A 24,185-nucleotide genomic window follows, 5' to 3' on the forward strand; every position below is an offset into this window, starting at 1 on the left:
GCATACACTGTCACAATTCTGACTCTCTTACATTTGAAAAGTAGTTTTAATTCTTTCATATTAGCGTATTGAATCCCATTACAGTTGTTATCTGATTTTCTAAGGGCTAGAAAAAACACAGAAAGGGGAAGAGAGAGAGAGAGGATGGGGAAATTCATTCGTACTTGATAATTTTACAAGCATTCCTACAGGTACAGATTTAGCTTCCACTAAAATATTCGGTACGCTATTGCAATCACATGAGTAGAATCGAAGGAGAAAGTACGTATTAGAAATTACAATGGAAAAGCAATATGTAAATGGAAAATTAAGCTTTTAAATTTATTTTCCTGAAGAATTTGTTATTGTTGCGTATGTTGCTTGTTCGATCAAATGAAGTGCAGGAATTTTATGGAAAATTGAGAAGCTTTTACAAATCTTTAACAGTAAAAAACAACATTAAAGTCCTCTAACATTATTTACATAGCAAGAAAATATGTACGGTATCATACAAGTTTTTTTTCAATTTCTTCATAAATTTGCACCTACTGACTTCCGTGGCGGAGTGATTAGCACAGCGCGCTGTGGCGACGAAGGTCACGGGTTCGAATTCCGGCCTGGGCATGGATGTTCTTTGTGAGTTATCCTTCATAAACTTCATCCAATTATCACTCATCCATGTCGTCGCTATTAGCCAAAAGTAAGAGATAAGCGACGCTAAATAACAACAATAAAGAATCACATTCCTATCTAAACAGAAATCAAGCACTGTAAACCTATTTTCCTGTAGTGTTACTCTATTTACAGCTGCACAGGCTGTTTGTAGACAGTAAAAGTAAACAAAGTAAAGGCGAAAAAAAATATTATAGTCTTCACTTCACAGCCAAGAAGCAGCCATAATTCGGATGGTCAAGTTGGTAGTTTCCATACGGAACGTGGGTTGGATCCTCTTGGTACAGTGATATATTCTCTGAACCTATCGTGGTGATCCGGTCACTGCACCAAGATATGAAATAGTGGAGTCCACCTCCTGAGCATTTCTACGTATGTGTATAATGTGCAGAACCAGTTTTTTCATTTGGGGTAGTGGAACTTGATGCGTATCTTCGTGTACCTGATTTTCTCCAAGGAGAACATAGAGTATACAATATATTTTAATAGTCGGGAGGGGCTCTGACAGGTACGCGGGAGACCCGGGTTCGATTCCCGGGGTGAGTGATCTAAGTTCAGAATATTTCCGGTCTTGTACCCGCATAAAGCGGTTCTAGAGCTCACCCAGCCTTAAATATATGGGTACTTGGGGGCAACCAATGGGGGGTAAAGGCGGCTGTAGCGTGGTGCTGATTACATCACCTCCAAAATGGCCGAGATCGAGAATGTGTGGGCAAGGGTGCCCATCCCCCCAAGGTCAATGGCGCACCCCCCCCCCCCCAATCATGTCATGCGTTCCCCCTCCAAATTATATTATTCGCGCACTCAAACCATATAGTAATCCCCTCAAAGTAAAACTCAGGGAGATAATATAATACGGTTCCCCTTTCAAAGAACTCACCCCACCCACCCCCGTTTTCTTGGGGTAAATATATTTATATTAGTAACCCATAACAATAATTACGTGGATTTTATCTTCAGTGCAAATTTAACTTGTTAAAGTACATTTTTCCTGTGACAAGAATTAGAAATGCGGATTCGATATATTTTTGTTCCAAATGATGCACCTGCTTTAAATTAAGCAGTATACCAACCCTAAGCATTGAGAGATGTTATTAAAGAATATCAAGAATATCTTATGTCTTGTAATGCACCTATAGTATAAAACTTTATAATCACCTCAGTAAAGCACCAAACAAACACGCGTCCTTGCAACACATCATTGCGAGCAATGCGAGCAAGAAAATTTTTACATCCATTTCTTTGCAGGCTTTCAAGAATTAATTTAATGGGGGTGTAAATACTTTCTTATGATCCCGAGATAATTAGTCTTTTCCAGCTTCTCTTTTGGCACGTTCGGGGTCTAAACGTTGCTAAATACAGTCTCCAAAATTTAATGTTCGACCTCTCTCTCACTACAGAAATCCCTTGACAACCTAAGATTTAACACATTATCAAAAGCTTCCTCTCGTCCCCTTTAAATTTAATACTCAATCCTACCACCATAATTTCCATGCCAATTTTAGACTTACTGTTGATATGAAGAGTGGATATTGCCTCCTCCAAAAAATTAATTCTCAGTCACCACACCAGAATTTCCGGAACAGTCTAAGACAATAGCAATACACAAGAATTGGATACCCCCTCAATTTAATGCTCAATCGCCCTCTAACTAAAGTACTCGCCATAATCTAAGACATAGAGTTGGATACTGTCCCCCCAACGTTTAATTCACAAACCCCCTTCCCCAGAACCCACGTGTAAAATAAGGCTTCATATTTTGGAGCTGGATATTTCTCCCACCCCCCTCCCTTCGTTAATACCCTTAAACACTTTCTTTTCTTCATCTAATAGGATTAAATATGGTGCATTTAAGGTGTAAAATTTTTACATATATTTTGGAAAAATATATAAATGTTGAATTTTATATTATTTGAAGGGAAAAAATCCCCCCCAAAAATCTCGATGGCGCAGGCTGGATGTGGGTTCCTACCCCCACATCCTCTAAAATGTGCCTGCATGGTAGGGCACTATATGGACGGAGAACTTAAAAATAAATTTGAGGCATGAAAGAACATATAACATAGGCTGCATTAATAACCCTATATTGCACACATATGTGTAATACGTATACATACATATACATAAATATACACACACATTAGACTGCATATATACATATACGTGAGTCGCTTCGGTGACTGACGGCGCCGGGTTCTTGACTCGCGATATTGCCACGGAAGTTACCGGGTTCGAATCCTGAACTGTGTAAGAGTATTTGTGTTTGTCCCTTTATCTAATTTCATATGACCATCAAGTCTTATCGCCGGACTTAGTCCAAGTAGGCAGAAAAGCAACGTAAAATGTGATACGTTAAAGCACATAATACATACATACACATATATATATATATATATATATATATATATATATATATATATATATATATATATATATATATTGTGTGTGTGTGTGTGTGTGTGTGTAGATAGATAGATAGATAAACACTACAGTTTCTGAAGTTTATTTTGTTCTTCCGCCTGCAAGCCAATACCCATTTGTGACAAAATTCTTCTTTTTTAATAGGAAATCCAAAATACTTGATATTCGTTCCTTGGTCTTTTTGTAATGATTGCTACACTCGTAAATAGCACAGTTAGGCATATTTTCTTTCGCAATGCACTTAGATTCTTCTCACTAGAAGTAAAACGAAGACAACAAAAAAAGAAAGAAACATTCAGTTCAATGGTCTACAGAAAAGAACAAAACCGTAAACTCCACTTGCCACCCTCTGAAAAGCACCCCGTCTCCTGTCTGTGGCCACTATGTTGACGTCAGAGCTCTGACGTAATGGCTGAGAGCCATGCGCGTGAATCCACTTGCCGAAGCGAGTCACGAGGAATTAGCGCCCTGCTAGAGGCTAGAAGTGCCATACGTACCAGATTAGGAATCCAACTCAACAAGTAGAAATATGCTTCAGTTATCTTTGGCAGTGGCGCCAACTTGTGTGGGCCTGTGGGGATCGAACCAACCCAATAATTTGCCCGTTATTTTATTTTAGGAATATAGTCCCCCAGGCCTAGGGGGAAAATAACATAATGGCAGCAATATCACCATTCGCAAAATTCTACGTACTATAGCTTTTGAACTTCTGAGAAGTTTCCCTCCTTGCTATTCTGACCCCTTTCCTGATTTTGAAGGGGATACAGTACCCCTTTAAATCCATATATTAAAGCTGTACCCCTTGTACCCCTCTCATGTAATTTGACAGGAGCAAGGTTCAAAGAAATTATCTTTTTATGTTTGTTCGTTATTAGGAAATTAAGGGAGGATAAGAGCTTGTTACTAGGATAAGGATTGATATCCATTAAAAATTCTCAAAACAGGGAGGCAAAAAACACCGAAAAATACAAAAATACAAAACGTGCGCTAAAATTGATAAACATCTACAGATTTCTCATTTTTCCAGCTTATGCACTCACAAAGCAGAAATCTTATGATTAAAATAGGCAAACACAGCCGACGTTTCACAATAAATTTTAATGTTTTATTCACATGGAAACAAGGCTTAACAGTGTTACAAAGAAAAAAGCATTTTAGAGATATCTTCAGCCTATACTCTATCCCGGGTATCTCTAGAGCAAGCGAACGAAAACAAGTATCTGCGCAAGTGGTGACGTGAGACGGCTCCACCAATGAACACGTGAGAGGGAACGGGATTGCGTGGAGGGGAGGAAAGCGAATGCAGTTACCAGCCTTCTCAGCAGCGTGTACTGCTCCAGAGATAAGCAGGACAGAGTATGTTTGCATCATATATTACTGCAAGCAATCCCCGCGTTCCCAAGCCACCCAATATTTTGCAACAGTGGCGGCGGCGCCACAGATCTTTGGCGCTATCACGTTTGCTCAAGGTTTCACTATGGGTAGATATCAGCTAGTCGACATCTTCCCAAATCGTGGAGAGCAAGACATCATTAACTTCACAGTTTGTAATTTTTCCATTTTTTTGCGTTCTCTCCGACACAAGATCGATTCACACGTGGGAATATTCTGAATTTATAATTAGTTTGATTCCAAATTATTTTGTTATTTGCTTTTCTGTCTCGTTAGTCTAATCGCGACGAGGATTTCAGATGAAATTGAACATATTCACAAAGAACACTCATGCTACAGGTCAGTGGCGGCAATTAGTGGTGGTATGAGGGCAGTTCCCTTACTTTTTTCCACTTTTGCCCCCGCATTATGGTAAACCTTACGTACGAAGGCAAAGTAAACTGTTCTTGCCCCCCTTCCCCCCGTTTTGGTACCTTGCCCCCTCAATTTTGGAACCCAATCGTCTCCACTGCTACGGGTCGATGAAACGTATATTTGCTTACAAGTAATGTTTCCATACATGGGTGTCCGCTGCAGGCGTCACCCACTCCGAAAATGAATGTCAGCCTAAAATTGGATATTCCGTATACATAAATTCACTTCAGTCCCAGTAATTTGCGTTAATTATTATAAATGGCTAATTTACAGGTTAAACTGGTACAGATCTTTCCAGGAACGCAGCAACTTCGCGCTGAAGCAATGCCTTGCTTATCTTCCCGCCAGTGTTCTAGCAGAAAAAATTTCAAAGCGTATACGTTTTAGTGAAATGGCCAAGCTAACAGTTGGGCTGAAAAGTTCGTAGGCTAACATAGTAAAAAATATTTTTTTGACAAAATTCGATTTTATTATTCAATATAGTTGCCTTCGAGGGCGATACAACGATTATAGCGGTCATACAATTTTTCGATGCCATTTTTATAGTACGATTTCTCTTTAGCCTCAAAATAGGCCTCAGTTTCGGCGATTACCTCTTCATCAGTGCTAAATTTCTTTCCAGCGAGCATTCTTTTAAGGTCTGCAAACAGGAAAAAGTCACTGGGGGCCAGATCTGGAGAATATGGTGGATGGGGAAGCAATTCGTAGTCTAATTCATATAATTTTGCCATCGTTTTCATTGATTTGTGACACGGTGCATTGTCTTGATGAAACAGCACTTTTTTCTTCTTCAAATGGGGCCGTTTTTTCGTGATTTCATCCTTTAAACGCTCCAACAACGCTATGTAATAATCGCTGTTGATGGTCTGGCCCTTTTTGAGGTAATCGATGAATATAATACCATGCGCATCCCAGAATACTGATGCCATAACCTTGCCAGCCGACTGTTGCGTCTTTCCACGCTTTGGATTCGGTTCATCACGTGCAGTCCACTCGGCTGACTGTCGATTGGACTCTGGAGTGTAGTTATGGAGCCATGTTTCATCCATTGTAATATATCGGCGGAAAAATTCGTGTTTATTACGGTTGAATATCGCTAAACATTGCTCCGAATCATCAAAACGTAGTTGCTTTTGATCGATTGTGAGCACGCGCGGCACCCATTTTGCACACAGCTTTCGCACGTTCAAATATTCATGCACAATATGTCCAACACGTTCCTTTGATATTTTTAAAGTCTCAGCTATCTCGATCAACTTCACTTTACGATCATTTAAAATTATTTTGTGGACTTTTTTGATGTTTTCGTCGGTAACAGCCTCTTTGGGGCGTCCACTGCGTGCATCGTCTTCGATGCTCATTTCGCCTCGTTTAAATTTAGCAAACCACTTCTCAACGGTTGATTTTCCTGGTGAAGAGTCCGAATAATGTTTATCAAGCCAAGCCTTGGCTTGAACAGTATTTTTTCGCCAAAAAGCAATGCTTTATTAACACACGAAATTCTTTTTTATCCTTTTTTTCACAATAACAAAAGCTGCTTCACTCACAATGCTATATCTCACGAACTAATTATCCGGCAGCTGTGATATTTATACACGTATCTTTTGAAGGTTACTACTAAGTAAAAATCACATGGATTTAATTCTAGTAACGCCATCTATGAGTCAGCCTACGAACTTTTCAGCCCACCCGATACACGAATAGACTCGCGCACTTGCGACTAGCCACGTCTTGTGCGCTCGCTGACGTGACTTTCGGCAATGTTTTGTGTGATTGAGTTGGTGTATTAAGTCCACTTTATGCACAGTGAGGCTAATCGGGACTGAACCTACAGTTTGAAGTAGGATCCGTGCCAATACGTGCCTCCCCCGGGTATAAAACCCGGGACCCCTTGATTACAAGGCGACTACGCTACCACTGCGCCATCGGGGAGGCCCTTCTCATGTTAAGGGATGTGGTTCCTCAATACTCTTAATGTATTTGAAAATTTCGGCTTGTAGTATTTGGAAGGATAGCAAGTGATCACGTTCGCCTATTTGAAAAGTTTAGAACGCAACGCAATGTGTGTATGTGCTCTAATATTTCATAAATACTCAAACTATTTTTGTCTGTTTCTTAATAATAAACTGGGTATGTATTGTCCGTTTTGAAAGTAGTTAGTTACCGTATTCTTCGGAGTTAAACTAACCAACTCTCTAGCCTTGTTAAACCCGAAGATTTATGGCTGCAGCAACACAAGCCTTCCATCTGTTCCTATCCTGGGCAAGATCAATCCAATCTTTTTCCATCCTTACCGATTATGCCTTCAGGCCCATCTCAACGTTAGCCCTCCATCTTCGTCTTGGCCTTCCTAGTGGTCTCTTACCACCAGGTTTCCCAACAAGAATCCTGTAAACTCTTCTTCCTCTCCCATTCGTGCCACATGACCTGGCCACCTAAGTCTTTTTGATTTAATTATTCTAATAATACCTGGACATGAATACAAATTATGCGGTTCTAGATTATGTAACCTTCTCCACTCACCTGTCTCCCTTTCCATAAGTTCCCTAGCAACGTCCGTCTCCATGATCAACAAAAAACATGGGATGTATTGTTTGTTGCATCTCTAAGCATTTCATTTGAACAGCAATGTAGCTATTTTCGTATTTTGAGTACTAAGTTGTACATTTAAATGTTTTTGTAATCTTATAATGCTGACTTATGCAAGCGTGGTCTGGCAGCATAGCGCACCTTCATACCAAAGAACACTACAAAATGTACAAAATAAAGAATAATATCTGGTGCCGATCGATTTGCTCCCAAAACGCAAATTCGCGAAATACTGGACCAAGAAACGTTGTACGACTACATCATATCAACCCAACCATCAACAACATCAGTCAAATATCCTAGAAGGCGGATTTATAAAATGCCGAGACTAGATTAACTTAAAATTAACGAATATACAAAGCAGAAAGTCACATAAGATAATACAACCGGCTAAATGTAACATAACTGTCTTAGCGTAACAGTATTCGGAGGGGTGGCCGTCCCAATATCAAGTTCAATATACAACAAATAAATTAGTAAACCATTTAGGACAAGAAGAAATACAAAAGCAAATATATGTAATAGAAAGAAATGATTAGGTATAGCTACTTATCCTAATTCTAGTATAACTCCTGTATTGTAATACAATGTTAAATACCCTGGTAAATGTTCGACACGGTCCCAACACCTCTCACTCGTTCATTTCGTCACTTTTAACATTCGTACTTACTTATTCTGCATTGCGAAATATTCTTCTAGGTGGTATTTTGCTTTTTTCATGAAAATAATTTCAATTTGTGACATGAGGAGTAATTATTGTTCTTCCTTTTTTCGCTTCCACAATAAGGCGAGACAGCTTGACTAGCGTGGTAGATCATCAGTGGCAGTGTTGCAATCTTGTCAACCGAAATATACCCATGAACCATTCACGGATAGACCCGAATTCATGAATAGCTCCAAGAACCATGCACGGATAGCCCCAATTCATGAATAGTCCCACGAAACCATGCACGGATAGCCCCACAAACCGAAAAATCCCTACGTACCATGCACGCGTAACCCCACAAACCATTCACGAATAGCCCCAATTCATGTATAGCCCCACGAACCATGCACGGCAAGGTTAGGTTAGGTTCGGTGAGGTTAGGCAAACATAGTTAAAATTGTCATCTTCTTGCGAAAAAACGGCGTGTTTGGAAACACTGACAGGGAGTTACGTCATCAAACATTTGGTTCACGTAGTGCAAGCAAATGGAAGCAACAGCAATTGTGCTTCGGAGAGATATTTCTGTTGAAAAATACATGATTTCCCGGTGAAATAGATTCCACGATGAAAGAAAATACCTGCACGAACTTCTAAATGCTACAGAAACTCATTTCCGTAAGTAGTTTCTTCTGTAAAAATGAAGAAATTCGTTGGGACCGTGTCGAATTTTTACCAATACCCTATTAGCACGACAGTATCGCGATAGGGGAAAATACCAAAAACAAAGAAACCAATATAGGGATAAAAATGCCATACATAATAAAATTAGAAAACAGGGCAACTAATGTTGCCGAAACTTCAACAAAAATGCAAACCGCCGTCATTACTCCTGTCCCGTCCTGTCTGGGCTGAATCTTCTTATGTAGATGTCACTTTAGTTGCTTTAGTTGATGCACGTTTTCTAAGTAGGAATTGAATCATCTGCGTTACTGTTAATCTCGAGGATAAAGTATGAGAAAAAAAAGGCAGACTTCACCGCTGGAAACAGGTGTTTTTTAATGGTTTTTTTAGAACAAATTTTCGGTGTTTTGAGACAATTTCATGGGGTTCAAAATGGAGCGTTTTTTGGCTCCGGGGCTTCTAATGTCAGTGCGTCAGTGAGGGGTGGGATTGGTGCTTTATAGATATTGGATATAAGCGAAACTAAAGTTGGAGGTATACGTATATTGTAGCAGAAGGCATACCTTATCGAGTAAGGTTAACCAGAGGGTATATGACCGCAGTATACCCTCGACTACAGCCATGCTCCCGGCAGGGAAATGTCCTTGCTTGCTCTCCCCTCATCCAATAGAAAAAAAAAGTTATTTGAACACCCTTGCATCTAAAACCTATGTTCATGAGAGATGGAATGATTTATTTTCCGAAAGGACCAGAGATTTGTGAGATTAGTCTTAAGCAATGCGTTCGAGGGCATCCGAGTTCGAAGCCCGGCGGTGGCACATAGTGGTACGGATCTTACTTTAAACTGTAGGACCATTCCCGAGAAGCCTTTCTGTACATAAAAGTGGACTTGAAAGAAAAACTCAAAACTACATTTTACCATCATTTTCCAGCGCTTGACGTTCTTTTTTTTTTCGGAATGACCTGTTTTTATGAAGTTTGAATATTCATAATTTAGCTCTGTAAGGAAACTTTCGGACCGAAGCGACAAGGGTCACTTGTAAGCGAATCTTCAGTAATATATGCAATCTTTCGATCATAGGCGTAACTTGGCGGGGGAAGGGGGGCAACCGCAAAGTTGAATCTCAAGTTCGATTCTGCCCCCAAAGTTAACTTCCAAGGAGGTAGATTTTGCTACACCCCCTCCTCCAATGTTACGCCCATGCTTTCGAACGTTCAGCTTGTCATGTCACTTCAGTTCGGAAGGTTGCATTTATTTGTGAGGGTTTGGTTTCCAAGAAACACGAGTCGCTTGCCTCTTCGATCTGAAAGCTCCCTAAAGGAGAATTCACACAGAAACGACAGGCGACACGTGTCGCTTGGGAGCAAGCCAACGTCACACACCGTAGAGGCATGGCAATCTGCGTTCGATTGGTGAAATCCTCAAGCAACACGTGTCGCTTGTCGCTTCGGTGTGAATTCTCCCTAAGGCATTGGCGTTGCATGGAGTAAATCGTTGGGTGTTCACAGCCAGCCTAAAATCAGAGAAAATTTACACACCCTTCCCCAGACCGAGGAGGCTACAAATACACAGAGAAATCAATTATTGATCACCATCGCAGAGAAGAGAACAGTGAGTCTACTATCGGATTAGAAATTATACATACTCGAGTATGGACTCCAATTAAAAATTAATCAGTAGACCTAAATCAAAACGAGTTACACCAAAATTTAGCTTATTCAATTCTGCGTTAATCTATTCTAGCCAATTTTTCTTTCGAGTATGACTTCTATTTTTAATCGTCGTGAGAACAGAAAAGGGCTTTTTTTTTAGTTTTGCGAACGATCACTATCTTCGAAATTCTGTAAATCAAATACAGGTTTTCCGATCCTTACCAAAATTTAGTAGGGTGCAGGCAGAAAAGTTTTAAACACAATCATTGTTTTTCATGTTTTCAAAATTTATCAAAAAACCGTTATTTTCAAATTTGGTAAACAACTTTTTCTTGGTATTGGATAGTCGTACAAATGCAATATTCGGGGTGTAAGGGGTAACATTTCACGTAGTACACCCAATTGTCAACCTCACTTCCACGTAGTACACCCTGGACTGCATTTGAAGACGAACGAGGCTCTGGCGTCTGGCCCTATGTGTGTTGTCCTGTTTTCTGTCCTTATGTGTCCTGAGTGTCACTTTACAGCCTCAGCTTTTAACCGGTCAATTTTTTTTTTTTAATATTTTAGTTACGACCCAACATTACAGTTATGTTATTTTATTTCTGGTAAGGGTGACGGCTGCAAAGTAGCCTACGTGCTGACGCACCCAAAATTTTATACAGATGTTTATTCAGAGGACCAAAGATGTGCGCGGAACGTGGCAACACTGTACACAGCGATGTCCGTTGAAAAGCGATAAGAAAACTAACGGAGGGCGCTGCGATTCAGTGTTTGCGGTGTTGCCATGTTCCGCGTACAGATTTACTCCCCTGAATAAAAATCTGTATAAAATCGGTTTCGTAATGTGGATTGACAATGATAATGCATTTTAAAAACAGGTGCAAACAGTTTCAAAACAAGACTGCTTGCCAATACTAAGAAAAGGTTGTTTGGCAAAATTAAAGACAACGGTTCTTTCACAAATTTTGAAAACCTGAAAATTAATAATTGTGTTTAAAACCTTGCTGCCTGTACCCTACTAAAATTTTATAACCATCGGACAACCCGTTTTTTTCAAAGATAGCGATCGTTTGCAAAACTAAAAAAAAAAATTTAAAAAACTGCACTTTCTTGTTCTCACGACCATTAAAAATAGAAGGCATACTCGAAAAAAGAATTGGCTAGCATAGATTAACGTAGAAATGATTAAGCTAAATTTTGATGTAACTCGTTTTAATGTAGGTCTACTGGTTAATGTTTAATTGGAGTCCAAACTCGAGTATCTATAATTTCTAATCCGATAGTAATAAGTGACATTGGTTAATCCAGCATACAAAAGGCGAAATTTTAGCCAAGAATCGAAGCTGAGATTTTTTTTCATTATTATTTATTTATTTACGTGGGTGACACTAAAAGTTTTTAGATGCGGCAACACTGATTGCAGTAATGCATTGTCTCTAGGATATGTTGAAATTAGTAGTCTGTGAAGTGTGATAATGCTGCAGAATTTATAGTTGTTAATTGTTGTGTGCCAGAAATTAGTCAATTATTGTCGTGTGTGTACAGTAAAATGGATTTAACACGGGAGCACTTCAGAGCAATGATTTTTTACGATTTTCGAGTAGGTTTAACGCAGCAGCAATGTTATGAAAGGCTCCGAAATGCATTTCAGGAGGAAGCCCCATGCCGTGCGACTGTGTTTAATTGGTTTTTAGAATTTCGACGTGGACGTCAGAAACTCAGTGATGAATTACGTGATGGTCGTCCTGTGACAGCAACTTCTCAAGAAAACGTCGACAGAGTGCGTCGCATGATAGAGGAGGATAACCGGGTGACATATGCAGTTATTAGTGCAACACTGGGTATTGGTATGAGTCAGGTTCAAACGATCCTGCATGACTGCCTTGGTGTCAGGAAGCTCTGTGCCAGATGGATCCCACACCATCTTACTCAGGAGCAAAAGCAGGCACGGGTCACATGGTGCATGAAAATGCTGGACAAATTTAACCAAGGACAATCAAATGCAGTGTATGACATCGTAACAGGTGACGAAACTTGGGTGTACTGTTATGAACCCGAGAGCAAACGACAGTCGACGCAGTGGATCTTCCCGGATGAAGACCCACCAACAAAAGTCAGGAAGGGACGAAGTGTTGGCAAACAAATGGTTGCCACTTTCTTCAGTCGGACGGGCCATATTGCAACAGTGCCGCTACAGGGACGTCGCACCGTTAATGCTGAATGGTACACTACTGTTTGTTTACCGGAGATCGTACGGAAAGTTCGTGAAAAACGCCCACGAAGTCGCATTATTGTGCATCAAGACAATGCGCGCAGCCATACAGCAGTACGAACAATTGAATTCTTCAAAGCCTCCAACATCGAAGAAATGACTCATCCTCCTTACAGTCCCGACCTTGCCCCTTGTGATTTCTTCCCGTTCCCTAAAATCAAGGATACATTACGAGGTTCTTCATTTCCTACTCCCGAGGAGGCAGTCACCGCCTTCGTTCAGTGCATTCAAGAGGTGCCTGCAGATGTGTGGTCCCAGTGCTTTCACACTTGGTTTGAGCTGATGAACAAGTGTATCAACTGTCATGGAGAATACTTTGAAAAATTATAGCATTCATACTTTTGGTCTCCAGTGTTTTACTTGCGCGTGTCTAAAAACTTTTAGTGTGACCTATCGTATTTTAGTGCCTTTGCAAATGTCGAAGAGAAAGCGACATAAAAGTACGAATATAACAGCATGTTTTATCGAGGACACGAACCTGGGACCTTGTATAGCACATTATGTTAGACACACCGCCATAATGATGAGCGAAAATACATTTACAAAATACAGGCCAATTTTCATTCCTTGCGAATTATCGTGTCCGCTTAACACCCGCCAGAAGAGGTTCCCACCGCTAGATGTGCGCCGGGTTCTCGCTGTCTAATCTGGTTAGCTTTTCCTGCCAACATTCGCAGGAAATTAGGAAATTTGAAGCATTCTGAAGACTTTATGAACGGAAACAGCTGCTTTGTAAAGTAAGTATATTGAAATGTAATGTTTTATTGTGCAGAAAAGAAAACAAATTGATAAAACGCTTCATGCCAGCCGTCATCAGTTGAAGACTAAAATTGGTAAACGCTGTAAGTGCCACAATAATTCAAACACAGTTTTCCACTTTAAACTGTGAAATGTAACATGCTTTATAATGTGGTAAACGTGAAATGTGGCTGGTAGCCCTCTAAATAGTTCAAAGGGCGTGTAAAGAGGTCACTAGTGTGCACGTTCTTACGGGCTGATGTGCGGAACGATGCGATTTCCCAACACTTTCGTTTTTGGCGCTTACAACGTTTACCACTTTTAGTTCTTTAATATACGGTAGCGCTTGGATAGTTGTAGTACGGCAACGTGTAATTAATACTACAGGCAAATTACTATTATATTATGTACATATGTAAGTGTCTAATGAAGAGATTTAAAAATCAACAGTTTTATTGAAGTGTTCATTTCGCATTTTCCTATCCAAACTCATGTAAAAACATAGTACCAATTACCGTAATCAAATAATTATTTCTTGATTGTGCAACACTGCAACTTAGTCTCACTCACTTTTTACTTGCCTCATTCCATGCCAAATCAATCAAAAGGACGTTCTCTAACACATAGGCTATTTTTTAATGGTGTTTTTTGAGATTTTCAAAAATTAAAATTTTGCAAAAAAGCTATAACTTTGTTTTCTTCTAAATATTGCTGTGTCGCATAGCTGTCATAAGTACGGCCTATTTGCATTAATGTGAACCAGGATTGTGGAAATATTTCAGTTCTTTTAATTTTCAAAAATCAATTCCAGGAAAATGTAATATCCAAAAATTCTGGAAAACTGATGTTTTCATAGTATCTATGGGTACATTTCATAAACCAAAAACCATTTAAATCTGAGACAACAAGGTAAAACCCTTGGTTGATTTGGCATGGAATAACCCACTCATCTCTTTCTTATTTTTTTGCGTTTATTTGACAACTTGGTAACAGCGCTCCGTCTGCAACGCACAAAGTCCTCGAAGTAACACAATCGCGATAGTTTTAACATTGATATCCTGCACATGCTTGTATTTCAATTGACTTTTAGATTGTGAATCATGTACTGGCAAATGTCTGTAGCTAGGAACCTGAGTTACTGGAATAATATTGTTTCATGTCGAAGCCGGAAATAATGACGTTCACTGTTACAACCAGGATCATCAAACCGAATGCAACGTTGTTCCAGGTATCCGCTCCTCTCTGTTGATCTTCCTTGTTTATGTTATACGCCGAGCCGAGAAAAGCGCATATGATAGCTTGCAAGACCTACAACGAAAAGAAAAAGAAAGAAAATAAAGAATAAAATCAAAACTTACATTATGGAGCGAGAGAAAAAAATAGTAAATGAGAGAAATTTAACGAAAATAACTCAATTATAAGGTCAAATAAAAATTAATGAAACAAAAATATAGAAGCCGAAGAACGAAAGTGAACATTAGGAACGGCACATCATAAGACATGAATGAGACATGTGTTTGTAAAATCGAGAATGCCCGAATTATCGTTTGAGAGTCCCATGTTCTTCCAGGGACTTCTTTTTTCCTGCAATAAAATTATTTGACGAAGCGACTTATTCAGACTATGTATATACGTGGATGGATCAGAAAAAAAGGTTGCAACAAATAATGAAAAGAACAACAGTATGGCCTGGTATGAATTGATGATGTACGTATTCTAAGAAGGCTACACAGACACATCACTTTCCTCGTAATTGCCAAGGGCATTGAGTCATTTATCAGACCGCTGGAGCAACTTGTTGATGTTGTCTTGGTAGAAATCATGTCCCTGCTCATTGAACCACTTCGCGGCAGCTGCCTGGACGTCACCGTCGGAAGAGAACAGTGTTTCAGACAAGTGTGCTTTCAACTGGGGAAAAAGGACAAAGTCAGTAGGGGCCAAGTCCGGGTTGTATAGGGGGTGGTTCTACTCTTCCCACATGAAACGTTGTAGCAACTGTTGAATCTGGCGGGCCGTGTGGGCTCATTCATTGTCATGGATGAAGATGACACCCTCACGTAACAGCGTTAACGTGGTACAATATCCGCTGCATTCCTCGCCCACAAGAAGCGTAGGACACTTCACACTTCCACGGCAGACCAATTCTGCAAGCGTCTCGTCATTGCACATTACCTTCTCAATCTGAAAGCCTCATGGCTTGCTCCGGTCACGTGACTAATCGTCATCAACTGGAGGCGAGATAGCCGCCATGTCTGATTTGCTTCTTCGGAATCAATGATGGACCTTTTTAGTGAATATGGAATTGTAATGCAAATTTAGGAACTGTAATCGAGTTTACATGACTTGTAAATATGCTTAAATGTGCAAGAGGTATGGTGTATAAGTGTTGTGTGCTCAATTACAGAGGCAATTATGATGAAAAAGTAACGTTCACATTTTTTCAACATGTTGCTGAAAATGAGAAATGTTTAGGGCAATTCCATGTGATTCGGTCCCTACGAAAAGATACAAGTTAAGTAAGAAAGGTTTTATACTCATAAATAAATAAGAGTTATAGTTCATGATGTAAACATTTCATGTGTACGGAATAGGCATCTAATATACTTTTAAATGTAGTCATGTCAACATTTGTTGTTATTAGAAATAGCAAATAATTTACCCTGAATTACAAACGTTTAAAATATTACGTTCGTATCTACTAAAGCAATATGTTAGTGAACATTTTATGCAAGCATTCGATAAAATTTTCACATTATTTACACAAATTTTCAGTTTCAAAATGTTTTTAATGAAAGAAAGCTATACAACGGTGTAAAGTTGATACATGTGTACATTTACATTCTTATTTTATCCCGCTTTATGGTTCTTTATGCCAATCGGAAGATATGTTGTATATTCAAATACAAGGGTGCGATGTGTAACAAGAACTTCGATGAGATATTCGTGTGAAAAACTATCCAAGAATATATTACTTATGTTTCAAATACAAATGTTTTCACACAGAAAGCATTTTGTTACCTAGCTATGTTAATATGAACTACAAATGTATTAAATTTTATAATACGGTTTCATATGAACTGCTTTTTATTTTTTGTCTTTGTGAAGCTTCAATGTTCGTAACTTTGATTATTAAATCAGTGATAATGTTTATTGTTTCATAATTTATTAACATTCTTCACGATGTTATTAACAGAATGTAAAAACAGTGTAAGGAAATATTCCAAATGTTTATATCCCAAGTGAACGCTAAGATCGAAATATTAATCTGCTTTTTTTCAATGAAACTCTTAAGTTATTGTCACAGATTTTACTAACGACAATGAAAAGATTCAATTTGTATATTATCTCTCGTTCAATAAAGTCAATAGGATCGAAATTACAATATGACAAATGATTTAGGTTTAGTTTTTACAGAAATGTAACATTGCCCTTGTACCAATTTGTTTCGCTTTTGCTGCAAGGATATAGAAATTAAGCTTTTGTATTGAGATTGTATGGCTAAGCAGAATATCTGCTTTATCTGGATGATTAATTTTGGGGAGAGTTAAAGACAATTTAATTAATTAGGTAACTTGGAAAGTTTACGGTCAACCTAACACGGCTTTTTTTATTTAATCAATTGATTTTACATACAAAAGTTCATACAAAAGCAGTTACGAGTTTTACTGTAGCTGACAAATATTCCCGATAATATTTTTCAAAGATATACAATGTTTAAATTTTTCCGCAAGGAAGTTTCTAACGGTTATCAACTCTTTCTTTGTGCTATGGTAGGAATTTTTGTGGTGGCCTGAATGAAAATTTTGGTGTAAATATTCAATATTATACATTTTTCTTCTATATTCGTCGGGAGGGTAAATGTCAAAATTTAACTTCATAAAAGAAATAAATATACCTTAATTATCTACGGTAAAATTACGACAAGGGGTTTACAGCGTTAAGACGATCGCCTCCAGATGATGACGTCTTGACTGAGCGCTGTGGCCTGAAACTCAAGATGGTCTTGCATTGCATCGGCTACTACGCCACTGGCGGTAAACGTAAAGTTGTCGAAACTCATGACGCGTATATGGCGCAATCTGTTGCACTTTCAGGTAAACCAAGTACTTACCTCCTATTACGTGCATTCACCATAGGCGCCGACTCCATGGGGCTTAGGGGGGCTCGAGCCCCCCCCACCCCCAATGTTAATGATGTGGGGCAGAGTCCCCCAAATAATTTTGCTTAAGAGGATCTAATGTATTATTTTTCTTCTCTTGTAAAGTTTACTCTGAAATGTGCCACATGAACTTAACTTTAAACACACATTAGAGATGTTCTAGACCATCAACTTTGGGGGGCTGAGACCGCTAAACCATCAACTTTGGGGGGGGGGGGCTATGACCAAAGACAGCAAAACACATGACTTATTACTATATACTAAGTATACAATTATTATTTACTATTATACATATATTAATCAGAGACATAATGAATTTAGCCAACGACTTCTTAAAGACTGTTTGGGAATCCCCTAAAAGAATGCAAATATTTTGAATATTATTGATGTGAATGAGAAGGCTGGCCACACTGGACTGTGACCACTTTGCCCTCTTCGGTGGATGTTGAGAACCTCCGGTACGCAACAGATCTTAAAGAACTATGAAAACCTTCTAAATTTTCTTGAGTAATTTTCTGAAGAAGATTCTACTGACGCAGCATCAAAATGTGCTGGATACCTGGAGACAATGCTTCACTTCAAGACTTTTTTTTTCTCTCCCTCTACTGCCATGTGATGGGTCAAATAGAAGAGGTAAACTGTAAGATTAAGTTTCCACGCATTGGTGCTACTGAAGTGGAATCAAAACTAAAATACTTGACTGACATCTTTCAAGAAAAGCGAATGGGTTTTGAGCAGTTCTGGCAGAAATGCACAGAGGTCAAACCCAGCCTCGTTGATGAGCCAGAATTGCCCCGGCAACGTCACGTCCCTAAGAGACTTGAAAAACCTAGTGCTGCCAAACCTCACAAGTTCTACACTCCAAAATAGTATTATAAATCGATATACACTGACGTGTGTAACACAGCAAAATCATGTGTTAAACAAGGACATGAATCTACAGGACTACAAAAAATAACAGCCGTAGAGAAAGAATGCATCTCAACTGTGAACAGTTGCACAACAAACTTTCAGCAAACGCGAGAATTCTTTCGCCAAGATTTGGATGTCGATAGACTCTCCTTGCACATGTCCATGGTTGGTGATATCGCCAAACAGAAGAAAGTGCTTCTAACTGCCATGCGTCACATAAGGAAGTTTCTTTTGGAAGACAGCACCCTCCAGGAGCTTCTGCCTGAAGTTGCCAAATTCATAATGGTCCTCCGCACTGTGCCAATGACGACAGCCACAGCCGAAAGTCCATTCAGTGCTATTCGCCGACTAAAGACATATTTAAGATCTACAATGAGGCAGAAGAGACTAAGCAGCTTAGCGGTACTCCACATACATCAAACTGTGCTTGAAAATTTGGACCTGAGACCGCTCGTTAATGAGTTCATAAAAAAGTAACCCACTGCGTAGAGCAACTTTTGCTTATTTTTAAATCATGTTCATATGTTTTTGTTGTGTATGTCACTTTATATCTTAGTGTACATGCTATTTTTTTTATTATTGAAAAATTAAATTTAAAAAGTTAAATATTGTAGCAAGAACAAAAAAGTAAAACTATTTTCCTGCGATTTGTGTTAACATTTATCTAAATAATTAAATAAAACTGTTAAATATTGTAAATATTCGTTATTTTATGGGTACGTCAACACTAAGGTTATTTGCAACCCATCACATGTCTGTTGCAGACATTAAAACACACCCATCCCTCGCCGGGATTCGAACCCGAGACCTCTGGATCAAAGCGAGTTGAGTCGACAACCCAACACGCTCGGCTACCGAGGCCGGCATAAAACTGTTAGGTTGGTCTCTTAATGTCAATACATACTTCTCAATAAAAATGTTAATTGTTATCTAAAAAACAAATGAACAGACACAAAAGACATAAAGAGACTTAGAAACATTTACTAAACGTTTTTCATGTTACATTTCATTTTGAGGAATATAATAGCTGCTTAAAAACTGCTATACTAAGACGTAATTTTTATTTTTAAAAAAGGGAGGGAGTGAGTCATTCATTCATTTATTTCAGTGATCAGAGCCCCCCCAATAATTTTGACAAGTCGGCGCCCCTGGCATTCACAGAATGCTTGTTGTAACCTTTCTTTCTGATCCATCCACGTATGTCTATGTGTGTATGTGCGTGTATGATAATGAATAAAATTGGTTTATTTTTATCAGTTTACGATAGTTATTATATTGTATCAAAATCATAAGCATAATAATTATTATTAATAATATTGTTATTATTTCTACTATTCAAGTTTTACCAATGACCTGACCCCCCAGCCCCTACAAACGTTTCTGGCGGCGCACATGTACACGGACACTTCTGGTTTGTAACAACTCGATTGACTTCCAATGGGATCATTACTAGGGAACGGATTTTAAGGTACAGCACCTTTCCAAAAATAGAGCTGTTTTCACACCGATCGTTTGAGACATGTATTTTAGGACATGAAATCAAATGAACACACTTTGTTGTACCTTTTCGTGAGATTAGCACATTTATCCCCTTTTTACCCCCTCTTTGATGCTTCTGCACCTTTTTACTTTCTTTTCTTTCATGTTTTGTTAAAAAAAAATGACATAAAAATGAATGATTTTCCCTCTTTTTGAGCAGCTACATAAAATCTTATAGTTTCATTTTGTAGAGCAGAATGAGAGCTATAAAATGGTGTAATATAAAGTATACCATGTTTACCATAAATTATGTTATTTTCTAGTGTTGAGTAAATAATGTTAATGTAACTGATTTGTAGAACCTTTTTTCCCCCTTTCCAGACCATAACAATACGCAATTGAAATTTGGATGCAATGTATGTAGCTATTACAATGTATGTATTGGATGCATATGTAAGCAAATATAAGAAAAGTTACAGACAGCAACATGAAAACCATGTTACAACAAACTAGTTGCACATAAATGTTAGAAAATCTTGCTACTTCAACAGTTCTTTTGTTATTGTTACTAGAATGTTCAAGGACATATTTCAGTAAAATTTGCTTCGGTAAATAAAGTTTATTTAAGTATCAAATTTTATAAACATATAGAAAGATATATTACATTACATTTACTAACTTTTACGCCATTACTGTATATAAGTTTACTACATACATTAAATGTAACGAAAAATGTACATCATTTATACAAATGCCTCTTCAGTGCTTTCTTTTATGCTTGCAATGGCCTTATACAGTTGTTCAAGTGATGACGTACTTACCTTCTAAGAAACAAGTGATTAATTTCAGTTACACTAAGAACAATTTTGTTTAATTACATTTACAAATAACTTTTGTTTCATCATTCCTTGATTGAACATCGAAAATGTTCTTTCTTGAAAGAATGATATACAAGTGTAATAACAAAAAGAGTATGTGTTCACATGTATTGGTGTTCACAATGGGATGCCCAACTTTCTCTTATGAAAGCGCCAATACATGACTAGCTACTAGAAAATGAACTCACTCTTAAAAAAATGCGGGGGTCATCACGGTGTAGTATTTTATAACCATACTCTAATACTAGAATACTATTAGTTTCCAACTGAAGGAACTGTCTTAGTGCTGAGACGTTCAGAACCTACTCTCACTGCAGAACTTGAAAAGTATGCTGCTGTAGTGTAGCCGTAATTCAACATATCCATATATTTGGTTGCGGCTTTACACTCGAATGTTTTCTATCCAGAACACATCCATCAAAATATTGAACGGGTGCGCAACCCTTCGTAGTAGAAGAAATTTGTTTGTATTCGATTGATCGCAAACGTTTCCGTTGAGTATAAATGCCATATACCCAGGATTGAATCCATACAGGCAGTGGCGACGATTGGGGTGGCAGTTCGCCCCAGTTTTTGCCACTTTTGCCCCTGCACTATGACCTTTTAAAGCTAAACCTTGTCTACCAAGAGAAAGCAAACTGTTCTTGCCCCCCCCCCCCTTTTCAGTTATGACATCCAATCGCCGCTACTGTATACTCCTGCTCATATGCTCATTTTTTTTCCTCATTATGGAAATTTTCATTTTGGAGACCCTCATAAATCAGTGCGTGCCCAAAGGGGGGGGGGGGGTATTATTATTTTCAAATTTGTGGTGCACCGAATCTAATTGATCACACGAGAATTCAGCAGCATACAAGAAATTTTACGAGTCTACCTGTATTCATTCCACCTTGGAAAATATTTTTCATATCTGCAAACCTAGAAATTATGTAATATTGATATTTTCTGTATTTAATATTGATGATTCAATATAGGTTCAATTCCCGAGCACAGATTATTTGATTCGAATCTCAATACAACTCTAGGTCCATTCTTCTAGCAATTTTATGTATAAAATGGGGACCAAAAATACCGTAGTGAAGCAACAATAAAATAAACACCATTCCATGGCACATTTAAAAGATATGTCTTAAAATTTAAAGAAATAGTACTAATTGACAATTATCAAAAGACCCATACGTTATCCTGCGTTGATTGAAGGTAACAATAAGATTTTAAACGGGACATAATTGCCGCACTTACGCATGGCGGGAAGAAGAAATCGTCACAAATCCCATAACGATTAAACTGTGCTAGTACTTAAATATATTAACACACGCTTGTTCGTTTCTTAAAAATATATTATACATGAAACTTATGTCCACTTGCTCTTCTATATTATGCAAACAAGTCTCTTCACTGCTTACACCTCATCGGGTTCATAATCTTTAGGCACAGCCGGGTCCAGTCCAAAGCTCATCTTGATGACGTCGGAGATCATAACTCCCATGATGCACCCGAGCGCTGTGTGATTCAAGATGGCGGCGTTTCTCTGTTTGCTGACAATGTTTATATTGAGGAACGGAAGAACGCTGATTATGATAGTAGACACGGCCTGTTCAGAGAACAAACACTGTAATGTTTAACATGGCACTTAGTGGCATGCATACGTGATATGGTGCACGAAAAAAAACGGTGCCGAAGGTCCAGTGTTTTTGAATGAACTTTGGTGTTGAGGAATACCAAATACAGATTGCTGCAGATATATATATGACTGACATAAACATGCACCATAAAACACAATCTTTGTAGCTAAAATATACCAAAAAGGAAGTTTGTTCAACTGTTGAAAGAACCTTTTGAATGCACATATGAATAGGAAATCGTAGGCCTCCCCGATGGCGCAGTGGTAAGGCGTCCCGGGTTCAATACCCGGTGGAGGCACATAGTGGTTCGGATCCCACTTCAAACTGTAGGTCCAGGTCCGATTAGCCTGTCTGTGCATAAAGTGGACTTAAAACAACAAATCAATAAATAGGAAATAGGAAATCGTGGGAGGAGGTCGGAAATTGGTAGAGTATTATTAATTATAAATTACAACGAAGCAATAAACTTATTATGTTGACAGTAAGTGGAACAGTGGTAACGTCGTCGCCTTATAATTAAGGGATCCTGGGACTGGGTTCAAGTCCAAATTGTTCGGAATCCACCATAACTATGGGTCCAGTCCAGCATAGCCTGTCTGTGCATAAAAAAAGTGAACTTAAACAAAATTCAGGCAAACTCAAACTCAATCATAGAAATAAAGTTTGGTTTTAAAAAAAAGCGTTCTAGTGGTGTAATTAAAACAACACAAAAAATTGAGTTAGCTCAAAGAACTGAGTACAAAATGCAGGAAACAGGTCAGAATTCCATGTTTTCGTACTCTATAACTTAATTCAAAGGATAAGTGGTTCCAAGAATTTTCAAAATTACAGAGATTTTTTTGTGAGAAGTGGCAGAATGTAAATACAGAGCATGGCATACATCCAGAGTGAATAATAATTCTCCCATAAGTAGGAAATCGAAAATAACCTTCTTGAAATGACACCCGGGGTGCCAAAAGGAAAGGGTTTGGCGCGAGTCGCGCCATCAAAATTTGGGAAGAGGGATTTTTTTCCTAAAAATAATATAAAATTAAACATGTGTATATTTTTCAAAAATAAATTAGACAGGGGAGGGGGAATCAGAATATATTTCCTTTGTAACTCATTTACTTTAGCTGGCTGGTTCCAAGTCACCTTTACTTCTAGGTGCACCATATTTAATCCATTAGATGAGAAAATGGTAGAATTTTTGGGGCAGATCAAGTAAAGTGTTCAGTAAATCTCAAAAAAGGGATTTCAGTGATAGAATAGTAGCAGACACGCTGTCATGATTAAATGCTGTATGGGATTATGACATAATATAGGGAGACACGCCATGCCCTTGGTGCTATGTACCATGACACAATAGTAAAAGGAAATGGAAAGGTCATCAACAATTCAATAAATTCTATGCGAGTATATTGCATAATCACCTCTCCTTTGTGATCCAGCAACTGAAGGTCTGCTGCGCTCAATGCAATAATGGAATTTTCCATAGGCTCGTCATGCATGATATACATATATCGTGTGTCGGTGTGGGTGTGCGTGTGTGTATTGTGCACATACGAAACCGGACACAGGATGAGAACAACCTTTCTTACTTTCATAGAAAACGTATCAGTTCTTATCAGTAGGAGCCAGGGGCGGCGCCAGGGTCGCGCGAGGGTGTGCTTGCGCACCCCTCCATTTTCTT

General features: G+C 38.5%; 1 protein-coding gene across 2 annotated transcripts in view; it reads right to left on the minus strand.

Moving 5' to 3' along the window:
• Positions 1 to 13,455: 13,455 nt before the first annotated feature.
• Positions 13,456 to 24,185, minus strand: part of NijC (Ninjurin C) — a 64,961-nt gene continuing 54,231 nt past the window's right edge. Inside the window, exon 4 of one of the 2 annotated variants that reach the window (XM_083132107.1) lies at positions 13,456 to 14,768. In XM_083132107.1, the coding sequence (XP_082988233.1) occupies positions 14,583 to 14,768 (186 nt within the window). In that variant the 3' untranslated portion in view covers positions 13,456 to 14,582. Of the gene's footprint in view, positions 14,769 to 21,648; positions 22,483 to 24,185 lie in introns of those variants that run through there. The other variant, XM_083132106.1, reaches the window with a different exon arrangement.

Source organism: Lepisma saccharinum, chromosome 12 (genome assembly GCF_977018435.1).
Source record: "Lepisma saccharinum chromosome 12, izLepSacc3.1, whole genome shotgun sequence".
NCBI classification, from domain to species: Eukaryota; Metazoa; Arthropoda; class Insecta; order Zygentoma; family Lepismatidae; genus Lepisma; species Lepisma saccharinum.